Raw genomic sequence first — 14,662 nt, 5'->3', positions numbered from 1 at the left:
CAAATTACAGAACTGTAACATAAGATTTTATTAACGTTTTTTATTTCTCAGTTTAAAAAAAAATAAGGACATTCTATTATAAAGTGGTATATATATATATATATATATAAATGCTATAAGCATTGTATTGTCTTTCCATATATGCAATTAAAGAATGGAATGAAGGTCGCACATTCATTAATGGTCAACATGTGCCACATGGTCATAAAGTCCTAAGGGATTAAGGGGCTTCATAACACCTTTAATTGAGGTTATAGTAACTTGAAAGTGACAGTTAATTAAGGTTCTAATATCATGGCCATCATTCCAAACTATGGACAGCTTGATACATTTTGTGTATGATTTTCAGGATTTAAAACCAAACAGAAAATATATCTTATTTATTTATACTCGCAAACTCTGAATTTTTAGATAATACGTTATCAAGAACTAAAATCAAACTGTACTGAAATAGCAATATAGTACGACAAAAAAAAAACGTTTCCACTGTTGACCTTTTTTAAAAGCAATGAGAGTTTTATAAATGTTCAAGTTCAGGTTTTTATTGGCATTCTACAGGCACAAAATGGAGAATGTTCTGTAAATTCTTCTTTGCATTCAATTTCTTTTGCAATTATTCAAATTTGTTATTTAAAGAACAAAATTATGGTAATAACTTTGTACATAATATATGTGAATTCGCTGAAATATGTAATATCCTTCAGAATAATACAACAATTGCATGTTCGGGGCAACCAGGCATCAAAATCTTACTTTACCGTTCCATTGTTAATGTTCATAATATTATTTTGAAAAACACTAACCATCAAGAGCTTAGTAAATCAAGGCAAAGCCTGTGTAAATTTCATCCAATACTTTGGAGAAAAGTGTAACAAATAAGCCAAATAAATCTTTAATTGTATTTCAATAACAATTTCTTTCAAAAACAATAAAAAAGACAACACCTGGCTGACAAAAATAATAGGGGTTGAAAAGTCTTTCATATAGGGGTTGAAAAGTCTTCAATATGGCTATCAAAATATTTCAACTAGGGGTTGAAAAGTCTTTGTTTTGAGAAGGGGTTGAAAAATCTTGGGGTTGAAACGTCCTGCTCCCAAAGTTTTGTACCTGGAATATACCAGTAAAACCTCAATGAACAGAAGTTCACTGAACGCGAGCTCTAGTTGTAAAGTCTCATTCCATTGGTCACATGACGTCACGGCCAGGAGCGGTAAGGTGTTGAATCCGCTCCCCTCGGTGGATCAGGCTGGACTTGAATAAGAGCTAGGGTATGTTTGTTTCCGCACCGGGTCTCTTTTATCTCATTTTTTTCTCCAAGTCTTTTATGTCTGGATTTGACTGCGAAATGCAGTATACAGCCAATAGGAGAAGGCAGACCTTCATTGTCACACGTCCTTTCACAGCAACGGTTGACGGCCCAATAAGTGTCACCAGCGTAATTAGACACCGTTACGATTGATAAATGTGATGCCTGCAACAAACACGAACGGTGAGCGGTCCTTCTAGTGCATTAATTGATAAATTGGAAAATAATTAACTGTGTCAAATCTGGGACCCGGAACAAACTACTCCCATACTACTCACATACAGAACAGGACGGTTCTATAAAGAACACGAGCCCCATTCGTGACACAATTTAGGATGCTTTCCAAATCAATTGTGCTTACTTGTTTACTTTATCATGTAGCTGCTACGTGTGCAAATGTTTTGATGCTTTTATGTATAGAAAGCAACGTCTACAATAAATGTACACCTACAGTAATTTTTGCACAATGTTCATGCTTATGATCATTGTACATGCCGTTTAAACTGCTCGTTGATATTTGATATTGTACTTAAACATTTAAACCAATTCGTTCCCACACGTTTCGTACAATACTCCATTAATTGGGTTATTTATTGCCCAACCTGTTTTGGTTAATTTTATTGCTTCAATAAATGTATTAAACTTATCCCCTTTGAGAAAGTGTGCCCGTTGTGAGGCTTGATTCAAGCAATGAAACATATTTAAGATTTTACTTGAAGAAATAGTCTAAAGAAATTACCATTAATAATGGATTCTCCAAGTCTGGCATATGAGGAGGAGGTATATAGCAGAGTCTGGTCTGTTTTAATTAGTCTTATTGTCAATCAGCCTTATAAAAGGTGTGCCAGTGATGTGTGGTTTGGAAGTCTCTGCAGGTATTGCGGTACAGCAATTAATATGGTGTTGACTCTCGGATTATGCACATTGTTGGACTTAATACACACTAGCCTTGACCTCGTATTTAACTTGAGGAGCATCTGCGACTCGTATGTAAAGTGACTGTTTTGTGTTGTTACTGTTGCCCAGACGGCCATGCACAATCTCGAATGGTTTTGTATTTTAAGGCTTGAGTTGGAGTAAAAGCTCCATTTTGTCTGAGGAATGGGTCACTTATATAATAAAAGCACCACTTCAGACAGTGTCATCTTGGTACCAAGACAAAGCACTGGTTGTTTAAGGACAGTTGAATTGATTGTTGGAATTCTTTTTTGTTAGTTTTTAAAGTGATTCCCAATGATTTTGGTTGAAAAAAATTGAGATCAAATAATATTTGTAAAGCCCTTTAGTAAGTGAGGCATAGTTTTCATAATGGCGATTCTTTGTATGTCAGTGCAGCAGTGCGTCCGATTGGACTGAACCTCATTCAGGCTGTATCTTGACCATGCATTTTTGGATTTCCAAAAACTTGCCATGAAGGTACACCATGATATGATGTGTCGGGCACAAGACCCAGGTCTGTACGTCAAAGGTCAAAAAATGTTTGAAATGATCCTTGTCCATAGCTGTTTCATGGCCATGCATGATAGGATTTTCAACAAACAAGCCATGAAGGCTCACCATGATAAGACGGTGTGTCAAATGTTGAAATGATCGCTGTTGTTAGGACTACCTTCTCTGGGCCTTATCTTTACCATGCATCATAGGATTTTCAAGGAAGTCATCTTAGTTGAGATGAATGTGTGCGGTGAGTGAAACATATAATGACAGTTTTGTGTTTGTGCATGCATGCATCAGTGCGTACATTTGGCCAGACTGAAACTTGTCCAGGCTGTATCTTGACCATGCATTATAGGATTTTAAATAATTTGACATGAATGTTCACTAAATGAAGTGGTGAGTCGCACACAAGACCCAGGTCTGTACCTCAAAGGTCAAGGTCACGCTTAGAAGTCTAAGGTTGAAAAAATGTTTGTGTCAAAAAAGTCTCTTTTGACAGGCTTGACATGTTGCTTGTTGGCATTCAGTTACAATTATTAATCATTTACCGTAGTGAGCAAACTAGGTGGCTGGTTCTTACCCACACACACAACACTATGTTATAACTGTTCGAAAAAAAAATTGGCTCATTTGAAGCAAATTGGACATTTTTGTCTTAAAATCAAAATTTCTATACATGACAATTTGAAAGGGGCCTCTGGAGATCTAAGATTGGTATGAGTTATTATTGTTTTTTATTTTTCAGTTTAGCCTGAAAGTATGGAGCTTTTTCATTATGGGGAAAAGGATTTTCAAGAGAGTACAAAGCCCTGGAATGCAGGCGAAAACAGAGAGTTGAGTGCAGTAAGTTTGATAATATGCTGTTACAGTGGTCGACATTAGCACAAGCCCTGCACAGGTTTAAGGGTTTAAATGGGGAAAGTAGCCTAAAATGCCTATAATTGTGAGTTTATCACAGTATATTTCAAACAAAGAAACAAGGCAATCACTCCTTTAAAATCCTTGATTTGAAGATCAAATCTGCACTACCGGTATTCAACTTTCTTAGATTTGAAAAAAAACTTTTTGGATTATGAATGGGACAAAATTCCTGATATTCAGCCCCATTTTCAGATGGAAAAAATGCACTTGGTAGTGTAACTCTTACATTGGTTCTTTCAAAGACCTTATGAAACAGTTAAGATTGTTGGACTTGATTTGTCATATTGATGAAAATTTGAATTTTGAAGAAAATGCATTGTGTATTTCAGCATGAAATATTTTTAATTTTAAGAGTGATATTATTTTGCAAATTGATGAATCATGGTTACCGATATGTATTGGGCAATAATTTATGTTTGTGTTCCAGTTTGACAAGTGTCTGTGTGCGGGATGGGACAGAGCTGTTGAGGCAGGACATTTCCGCTACAAACTTAACATTGATCAGACAAAGGTGATAGGCAAACTTGGATATGTTGCACAGGTATCAGGACTTCTTTTGTAAGCATTTAGGTAATTATTATTAATGCAAGAGTATCATACAAATGTTTGCTATATTACTGAAAACATACCTTTTATAACCCCACAAACAATGTATAAAGGAGGGGCAGGTTAAGAGTCAACATGTGGTTGGTTTGAAAGTTGTTTTATTGGCAAAAGTTTGAAGAGCTCCCACATTTTAAAATAGTAATCAACTGATGTTTGGTACACAAAATTCACATTACTTCCAGGTTGGGTAGTAGAGCCTGGCTGATATTTAACACACAAAAGTCACATTACCACCATGATAAGTAGTAGTGCCTTGCATACTTTTCTCAATCTACGGCACTTCCACAAATTAAGAGCTAACACTCTTGCCCCAATTTCTCGAAACTTCTTAAGTCCCTTATAACAGGATTAAGCTAATCTCACTATTTTTGTTGGTCTATAAAATGTGTTATATTTACTTCTTCAAGAATTGTTTAGAAATTATGTAGGAATAATCTGTATGATTATCAGAATAAACCATTTTTCGTTTATCAAAATCCATTTTCAGTATGTATTTTGGCTAATTGAAATAAGCGACTTAAGCCTGTTAAGCTTCAGAAGTTTCGAGAAATCTGGGCCTGATGATTGGCTGGCAAGAAATAACTTAAGAATTCAAGCTTGTTATTTTAATGGCTGTGTCAAGGTGGCATGCAGATGTTAAATGCAGTCATTATTTTGTTTTAGTTGCTTTTGCCGTAGAGTTATCTTAACTTGTTTTCATTATTTAGTTCTAGTTGTTTTTGCCATATCAATTTTTTTACTTTCTAAGATATTACTAGAATATAATACGAACTTATTTTTGAAAATACAATTACATTTACATGCAATCAATTCTCTTTTTGTTTTTAGAAAATATTAATATTGCACTTAGTAGGTTGTGCAAGATATGGAAAATGCTTTTAGTGATTAAAATGAATCCCTTCTCAGTCCCAGGAAGCTATGATGAATTATGTTGAACCACTTGCAGATAAATGTATGTAATATGTTACCTTGCTCTTACAGCTTAATGAGAAGCGGGCTCAGGAGCGTAGGAAGCCAGACAACATCTGCTCTGTAAACCAGCCATTCAACCCAGCAACCTTCAACTTTGGCAAGATACCAGCCAGTGAAGTGCTCTTTCAGCTTGGGGATGGGTGTGTCAATGACTTGAATGATAAGAATCAGTGTGGGGATGGAACAAATAAAGAGGTCATGAAGGTGACTGTTATCTTTAATACCTTATTACAGAAAACAGCTTTTCCTTAAATTACTATTAGTATTTGTCTTATTATGATTTGTACTGTAAAGGTAAAATAAGTATTCTAAACACTTTATCAAGGCATTGTCACTTACATATGTCCATTTGTTTGACAGGTTCGGAACTTGGTGGTAATCAATGTGAGCCCGCTGGAGTATGGTCATGTGCTGTTGGTTCCTGATGTGGATGCCTGCAATCCGCAGGTACATCCTTCAACATGTCACTTTCCTTTGTTTTTCCATATAAAGCATTACATCAGGGCTTTATTTTGGTACCCTTTCCCTTGTAGTTTCAGAATAGTGAACAGAACTTAATATATTTGAAAACATTATTATGCAGCTGCTTTAAAAGTGGTGTGGGCACAGTAGATTATTGTAGATATACTGGCACTGCCTGTCTTGAAGTCTGTTTGGAAATGTTGCAGTCCATGCTGCTCCTAGTCTTATACCTTCTTTTAGAGAAATTTCATTCAACATGTGAAGCACTTTGTGTAATGTGTCAGATTTCACCCAGTAGGACCAGATTTATGTTCCCTGCGATGGGTCACTTACATGTGTCACTATCTGCAGATTAATTGTCTCTGGTTTAAAATTGCATGATTTTCTGCAGTCAAAATCTACTGTGCAACTAGAAGTTTTACTGCAAATTCTTCCATTTCATAAGTAGTAAATATATATTTTGAAGAGAATTTCATAAAAGTTGTTTATAGCATTTTGTAAAGATGCTTTATATATTTGCGAAACATTTTCTTTCACGCTTTGTTCAGGTTTGAACTCACAAACTCCGTCTGACATTGTGTTTTCACTAGCATGTCATTGGTCTTCTTGGCTAATTTCTTTCTAAGGGATGTATCATTTTAATGTTAAACTCAAGGATAAACATCAATGCACTTTTTGTGTTGACACTGTGTAGTCAATCATCAGTTGACCAAGTTGCTGATATTTTCTGCTCTTGAGTATATATAAAGACAATTATTCCATCAGAAGTCAGTTTGAATGGTTGAGGGTTTATGCAAAACTGTTCAAAAACACTTAAAACAAAAGGATTTTTATGCCTCTTGATGTGGTTTTACACTAATAATATGAAATGTTGTGACTAAATAAGCAATTTATAAGCAGTAAAATGAATTCTCACAGAAGTTATGAATTTTCACAGATACTCAGAGTCAGAGTGTTGTATTTCGTTATTTTATGTTGAAAGAAGGGACAACAGAGGAAGCAGTTCCTAGCAATAAACATTGAAACTGCAAAATTGGCTTGGAAATTCAAAACTGTACGACCCTTGAGACAATGAAGTGGATATATATATTGTCAGGTAAAAGTTACTTGGGCCAGGGAGCAAACAAGGTAAACTGTAGCAATGCTGAGAGTAAATATTACAGAGTTATTAAGTGTTTGCATGAATGGTAGCTCCTTCGTGAGCGCAGCCGACAGAAGTAAGGTGAGCCACAGCTTAAGTTCTCATTTAGACAATAAAATACTTCAACTGGCTTCTTTTCAGATCCTTACACAGTCTTCCGTTCAACTGGCATTAGAGATGCTTCTCCTCAGTAAACACAGGTACAGTGTTTGACATTCATGTTAGCTGATATTATGAAACAGAGGTACAGTGTTTGACATTCATGTTAGCTGATATTATGAAACAGAGGTACAGAGTTTGACATTCATGTAAGCTGATATTATGAAACACATGTACAGTGCTTGACATTGATATTAGCTGATATTATGAAACACAGGTACAGTGTTTGACATTAATTTTTAGCTGATATTATGAAACACAGGTAAAGTGTTTGACATTGGCGTTACCTGATATTATGAAACACAGGTACAGTGTTTGACATTCATGTTTGCTGAAACTATGAAACACAGGTACAGTGTTTGACATTCATGTTAGCTGATGTTATGAAACACAGGTACAGTGTTTGACATTCGTGTTAGCTGATACTATGAAACACAGGTACAGTGTTTGACATTGATGTTAGCTGATACTATGAAACACAGGTACAGTGTTTGACATTGATGTTAGCTGATATTATGAAACACAGGTACAGTGTTTGACATTGATGTTAGCTGATACTATGAAACACAGGTACAGTGTTTGACATTGATGTTAGTTGATACTATGAAACACAGGTACAGTGTTTGACATTGATGTTGACTTTGCGTTGTAAACATAAAGATGTATTTGCCTTTTTGGTATAAACATTTATAAAGAAACAAAATCAAATATTTATATTTCCTATGACTATTAATTAAAAGAAAATCATATGCAAGGACTTGACATGGAGAATGTTCATGAGTAAAGGTAATAATTGCTTTATCATCTGATTGTTTAGATGGTGAACTCTCTGGTTAGGTTTAAAAAGTAACATTTAGCTCAAGTGAACTTTTATACATATTTTGCTTGTGTGTTTCAGCGGGTTTCGTGTTGGGTTCAACAGCCTGTGTGCCTATGCCTCTGTGAACCACTTACATCTGCATGCCTACTACCTGAACCACGAACTCTTTATAGAACACACGGTGAGATACACACTTGTGTTGTACATTAGCACCTTGTTGTTGATGTAAGGTTCATTGCTGAGATATATTGTAATAATATCACTGTTTCTACTCAAGCATCTCTTCATTAAAGAATACCATGGTACTGTTGAAACATGCATTTTTAGCCACTTGGCGGTGAGCCTGACCTAGTTGTTACGATGGCGGTTTGGTCTTATGTGCGCGCATCTGTCTGATTTTGGCTTGTCTAGGCTGTTACTTGGCCAGACATTGGTGGATCTTAAAAATTTCTTAGGACAAATGTCCACCATCAGAAGAAGGGGTGTCACTTTGGGACCAATATAGTTTGGTATCAGATCAGGTCACACTCATTGGTCGAATTTCTTTTTTTTTATTACTAGTTAGACATCACTAACATTCATAAGAAGTGATTACATTAAAGGTAAAAAACCCCAACCTTTCTGGAATCTTTTTTCATGATTGTGACAGCAGGGGCTCGACATTGTAAACATTTTGCTGACAAACATCAAGATTAGATATAGATTGTGCTAGTGATTGACCGCCATCAGATTGAATGATGGTCTTAATTTTTTGTGGATTTTAGTTTTTATCCTTATTAATGTTTTACCTGCATAGTATGGATGGGCGAACTAGCAGTTGTCATCCAATAAAATAATTTTGTCTGATAACTTAGGATGCCAAATTTGGTTAAAATGTGTAATGGCATAATATATTGGACAAGTTTGATGACCAGCCATACTACTCTAGTTATTCGAGTTATCGCCCTTTATTATGGAAATACCCTCAAATTAGTCTTGTCCCCTCAATAACTTGAGAAGCCTTTTCCCAATCATCACCAGATGTGTATGAGCAGAATATCTTGGTCAGGTTCAATAACCAGCCTTGTCCCCTTAATCACTCCAGAGATATGACCCTTGGATTGGCCAAAGCTGTCTTTACAGTGTCTGCTCTCTAAATTTGGATTAACAGACCACAACTTATCATCAAACTTGGTGTCCTAAAATAAGGACATGCATATTTTGTGACAGTTGCTGCTCTTGTTAACAAGGTTTAAGCAAAGTAAAACCTGGTTATTAAATTGACATACATCCATGTTCGGGCACACAAGCACTGTGTCAAACCTAGGGTATTGAATAATTTTTGTCAGATTTGACATATAGTGACCAAAGTTGGTATATATGAAGCGTTTATGGAGACCTTTCATGAGATTGCGTTTGTGGCCCCTTGGTTCAAAGCAGGGACTAATAACAAAGGTGTATCCTACTACCAGGTCAAAGTCACTCTTTCTAAAATAAGAAATATAGTTGAAACTGTAAAACTTTAGTAAGGTTTAACATATTGTGACCAAACTTAGTATGTCGGAAGAGTTTATGAAAGACTTCTTTGGGATTGCATTTTGAGCCCCTAGGGCCCGGTTCAAGGTCACTGTTATTAAAAGTAGAAAAAGAGAAGAAACTGAATCTCACAATGTAGGCTAAAATTCTTTAGTCAATCAAAGAAAAACTGGTTTTCTTGCTTTTATTGTTTATGTAAGAAATGAACTCATCAAAAGGCCAGCATCTGAAGCGTCTTCCTCATCAAAATTTCGGTGACCTGTTCATTTGACCTTAAGTTTGATGAGGAAAACTTTAAGTGATAAAATAACAGGCATTCCCAATAGGCAACATACATCAAATTCACTAAATATAGAATTTAACCTCTTGTGTTAAAATTTTGTCATAATATGTTTTTAATGAAAAAGTTCTGATGATATAACATGTATGCAATTTATTTGGATGTGTTGTTTCACAGCCCGTGAACAATTTAAAAGGGCCACTGTATGAGTTGACATCAATGCCAGGCCATGGGTATGCTCTTCAGCTGCACGGAACAGATCATGTCACACTTTCAAGGTAGGCCTAGGCACAGATCATGCCACACAGGCAATGTAGATTTAGAAACAGATTATGTCACTGTCAATGTAGATTAAGAAACAGACCTTGTCACACTGTCAGTGTAGGCAACCGAACAGACTGTCACACTGTCAATGTAGATTAAGAAACAGACCTTGTCACACTGTCAGTGTAGGCAACCGAACAGACTGTCACACTGTCAATGTAGATTTAGAAACAGACCTTGTCACACTGTCAGTGTAGGTAACCGAACAGACTGTCACACTGTCTATGTAGATTTATACATTATCCAACCATCATACCAGAAATTTGTGTTTTTCCAATCTGACACCTTATTTTGCTATTTAGATAAGTACTGTAAGTTGCTTTTCAAATATTTTATTTACAATGTATGACAGCTTTGTTCTTAGCGAACTTGTTTTTGCCTGCACAGAAGAGTAAGATAGCTGTCATAATTCCAGCTTTTAAATAATTATGCAGACCATAATATGACCATAGAATGTTCTGTTCTCGTGCATCCCTGTTTTCATTGTGATTTCCCTTTTTATCTTTCCACAGATGGGTGTTCCAGATAACAGATTACTTCCAGAAGAAGGAAGTTGCCCACAACATGTTTATGACCCGTGGCTCTGTATTTGGTGACCCACAGGGCAGCACCAACCGCACTGTTCGGGTCTTCATTTGGCCCAGAAAGAAGTTCATAGGTACCCACATGTGTATGTCTTCTACTTTTGCTTGCTTTTTCCGATTTGTAGCTCCATATTTGTGAATAAGAGTTGCGTGGCTTCTTGAGTCTGGAGGTGTCAATCCAACCTGCTAAGATTCTGTGGCAATGACAATGTTATATTGTAGTTTGAGTATTTCATATTGTTTATTATTTTATTATCTTAATTATTTAATATCATATGAACTTAAATATTTGATGTCCTATTATCTTGAACATTGAATGATCTATTTCCTTGAACATTGGATATTCCAATATCAGGATCATAAGGGAATGGTATATCACAGTTCCACATGAATACATATTTTGGTTAACAGCACAAACTGATGACCTAAGATTTTTTTTCTGGTCATAAATGTTTTATCGGACTCTTTTGAAATTTTACTGACCAACCCCTATTTCCAGGGTTGAAGGATGAGGCAGCCTTCAATGTTGCCCTTGTTGAACTTGCTGGTCATCTACCCATTAAAGGTAAACACTTAGGCATAATTCTATAGTGCTCTCATCTATTTGTAATTGTGGATAAAGTTTACAGAAGCCACAGAACCTCTTTACATGTACATTTTCTACACTACCATTAGATTAGAATGACATATTTTTATAAATATAAATGGATTTAATTGCTATTTGTTATTAAAATATCTGTGTATTGGCTAAATCACTTAAAATGAAGTTGATCAATACAATTTCTGTTTGTTTTATTCCAGTGGAAAGTCTGTTTAATGAGCTGACAGAGGAGAGTATTGAGTCTACAATACGCGACCATCTTCTACAGTCCACCGAGTACGAGACAATCAAGCATGACCTTGTCTCAATGTTCTCCCAACAAGGCAGTTGATGACGGCTAGCTGGGTTAGCCAGGAACTGTAGCTATGACAACATGTGTTCGTGACACCAAGTGTTCATCAGTGATTTTGAATTCCAGTGAATTTTAATGTAAATAGGCGGGAATGTGATATGTTGTTATTGCTCAATTCTCTGTCTGTTGATTAATCGTTTTTATTGTTATCCTTTATTGTTGTTGTCTGTTTTTGAAGCAAGAAAGTCGGCTTATTGTGATAGCTTTGGTGTCGACTTCAAGCGCAACTTTTAATTTGAAATACAAATGAAGCATATGCACATGTTGTCAGAGACAATACACACATGTATAACAAGGTATACAACTCTTTATTAAATAATCATTGATTTATGACCCTTGTTAGACTGAACAAAGAAAAACATACAAGTGTAAGTGTTTGCTTCCGGTAGCTCTGGTATATACTCTACTGTTATGATTATTTTATCGTCTTTCAGTGTGTTTCAGGGGTTTTCAGGGGGTTTTGTTAGCTTGTTTATTTTTTGGAAAAAGTATGTTGTGATAGTCTCATAGCTCTGTGTTGTTTGTGGTGTCACACTAAGCTATAGTGGTGCTCTTGTTCATTTATTTTGATTTCTCTTGAAGTTGATAATTTACCTTTATTCCATGATACATTTTTTTTATAGAGCTTTACATAGATAATTGCTGTGTGACTTATGTGACTTAAGCAGTGCAATTCTTTCACCCAGTTTTCTCTTTTGATTTAAGTTCTCAGGTGGTAGAAGCTGTGGTCCCAGCAGCTGTCCGCTTTTCAAAGATAAATGGCTGGGCCTCAGCTTCTCATTTAATTGCTCTTGTGAAATATAGGTCAGATACATGAAAATTCCTCAACTGCCCAACATAGACGGTGAATCCTGTTACTATAATATGCCCAATGCAGATAAAAAACTTTCTACATTATTCAACAACTACTTTGCACATATGTATGTTCAATGACCTCCACAATGAATTGAAGTACTCACAAGACTTGGTTGATGTAATGAAAGATGTGTCATATATTTGATATTTGTTATATAATATATGGCTTTCACCATATGAATAACCTTGAATCAAGAGATCTTGCGGGATTCTTTTGTTATGCTCTACTGTTCCTTCTCAGTAAGGAAGACACTTGAGTCAATGTAAAGTGAATACTGACATCCAGGCTCATTAAAAATAGCAAATTATTCACTGCAAATATATTAAACATTTTACTACTTCCAATTAAGATTAATAATATTTGAATGCTAAATGGTTATTTTGTTGAAATTCTGGTTGGCTGTTCAATCTAACATCACATTTGTAGGAACTTGTTTTGCACTTTCATTTGATCTTTGTTTCTGGTGTCTCACCATTGTCTTTGAAAAAATAAAGATTATCGTGTTATAATGCATTTTGCTTAGGATTATTTGTTTCATTTATATTTGAACAAAACCATTAGAGGGAGGTTGTAAGAAGAAAGTTTTCTTATTTCTCGATTATTTGATATTCATGTTCATGAAATACAAGAACTCTCAATAAAATAAAATTACTGTATTTTTGTGTGTGTGAATCTTTTAGCATGGTATATAACGTATTTATAAAGAGGGGTTAATTACCTTCTTACCAGTGTTGCTGCTACAACTGGGTTGAGGCCAAACAGAATTCATGTGGTCCCTGTTACATTTAGACAAAAAACCATGGCTAGGTAGGCTGAGAAATATGGAGGCTATTCATTGCCAAAAGTCCAGACGTGTATGTGTGTATTTTAGGTTTGTAACATTGATGATTTACCAATTTACATTTTACAACCGCCAACTCATCGGTTGTATGTTTACATTTTACACTGCACATTTTCATTTTTCATTGTACCAATTGGAGTTTTATTCTCGTTGCATTTATTCAACAGAGGATTCAGTCGTGTTTATAAAGTTGTGTATGTTAAACACACGTCATTCTGTGAAAGTCACATGCCGGGTTTTACATAGCGGTGTGTAGAAGACAGATTTCAGTTCGTAGTTCTACAAAGTACATTGTATGGTGGTGACTTTTCATTCGCAGTTGAAAATGTTTACGAGATGAATTTAATTTTATTTATAGATAGCTCCGCCTTAACCATATCTTAACTCCGCCTTAACCATGTCTTAAATTTAATTTTATTTATAGATAGCTCCGCCTTAACCATATCTTAACTCCGCCTTAACCATGTCTTAACTCCTTACGTCTTTCGGAAATTTCCGCTATCACTCGGCTCTATTTAAACCAATTATGGATACTTTGGACCATGGACATTGCGAACGTTATTATGGACATTACGAATCATCTATATTATGACATTATGGACTATGATTTGGAAACAGGATGGATTATAAATTATTTCATGTCGAATAAAATAATATATGATATTACAACATGTTTTTGTCAATAAAATAGTAATTAATACGCACATCTCATGAAATGAGATGTATGCAAAATGATACTTGACTCAAACACAACAAAATGTAAGTCATTAGCATTAAATTATACTTCAAGAATGAAAAGTCCCATTGTCTTATTTTTCTTTTAAAGCTGCACTCTCACAGATTGACCATGTTGACAACTATTTTTATGCCCCCTTTTGAAAAAAGTGGGGTATATTGTTTTGCACATGTCGGTCGGTCTGTCTGTCTGTCTGTCGGTCGGAATACCAAATGGTTTCCGATCAATAACTTGAGAGCGCTTTGACCTAGGGACCTCATACTTGGTAGGTGTATTGGTCATGACCAGCAGATGAACCCTATTGATTTTGAGGTCAGTGGGTCAAAGGTCAAGGTCAGTGTGACCTTTACATGAAAAACGGTTTCCGATCAATAACTTGAGAACGCTTTGACCCAGGGACCTCATACTTGGTAGGTGTATTGGTCATGGCCAGCAGATGAACCCTATTGATTTTGAGGTCAGTGGGTCAAAGGTCAAGGTCAGTGTGACCTTTACATGAAAAACGGTTTCCGATCAATAACTTGAGAACGCTTTGACCCAGGGACCTCATACTTGGTAGGCTTATTGGTCATGACCAGCAGATGAACCCTATTGATTTTGAGGTCAGTGGGTCAAAGGTCAAGGTCAGTGTGACTGTAAGCTGAAAAAAGGTTTTCTGATTGTCCATATTTTATTTAAGTGTCCAAATCCTACTAACAATTTGGCTCCCAAGGGGGCATAAATGTTTCACTAACATCTCTTGTTATTTT

General features: G+C 35.7%; 1 protein-coding gene across 3 annotated transcripts; it reads left to right on the top strand.

The window, feature by feature from the left end:
- The first annotated feature begins 1,666 nt into the window (after window positions 1-1,666).
- On the top strand, window positions 1,667-12,979 carry LOC128207250 (GDP-D-glucose phosphorylase 1-like). Of its 3 annotated transcripts, none has more exons than XM_052910072.1 (11): window positions 1,667-1,747; window positions 3,489-3,586; window positions 4,092-4,205; window positions 5,252-5,446; window positions 5,603-5,689; window positions 6,987-7,045; window positions 7,903-8,005; window positions 9,797-9,897; window positions 10,456-10,601; window positions 11,027-11,092; window positions 11,329-12,979. In XM_052910072.1, the coding sequence occupies exons 2-11, from the start codon at window positions 3,503-3,505 to the stop codon at window positions 11,457-11,459; spliced, it is 1,086 nt and encodes a 361-aa protein (XP_052766032.1). In that variant the 5' UTR covers window positions 1,667-1,747; window positions 3,489-3,502; the 3' UTR covers window positions 11,460-12,979. The 3 variants fall into 3 exon arrangements, with proteins under 3 accessions (XP_052766032.1, XP_052766030.1, XP_052766031.1); XM_052910070.1 differs by having other exon boundaries at window positions 10,456-10,613; XM_052910071.1 differs by lacking the exon at window positions 1,667-1,747 and adding an exon at window positions 1,783-2,990 and having other exon boundaries at window positions 10,456-10,613.
- The last annotated feature ends 1,683 nt before the right edge of the window (window positions 12,980-14,662 follow it).

Source organism: Mya arenaria, chromosome 11 (assembly GCF_026914265.1).
Source record: "Mya arenaria isolate MELC-2E11 chromosome 11, ASM2691426v1".
NCBI lineage: Eukaryota > Metazoa > Mollusca > Bivalvia > Myida > Myidae > Mya > Mya arenaria.
Note: the sequence above shows the minus strand (reverse complement) of the source record. Positions and strands in the feature narration are given on the sequence as shown.

Bases quoted from the DNA above. Each gene is read 5' to 3' on its own strand.
- LOC128207250 (XM_052910070.1), top strand. From the start codon at position 3,503: ATGGAGCTTTTTCATTATGGGGAAAAGGATTTTCAAGAGAGTACAAAG. The intron at 7,046-7,902 runs GTACAGTGTTTG...TGTGTGTTTCAG, and splicing joins CTTCTCCTCAGTAAACACAG to CGGGTTTCGTGTTGGGTTCA. The intron at 8,006-9,796 runs GTGAGATACACA...GTTGTTTCACAG, and splicing joins AACTCTTTATAGAACACACG to CCCGTGAACAATTTAAAAGG.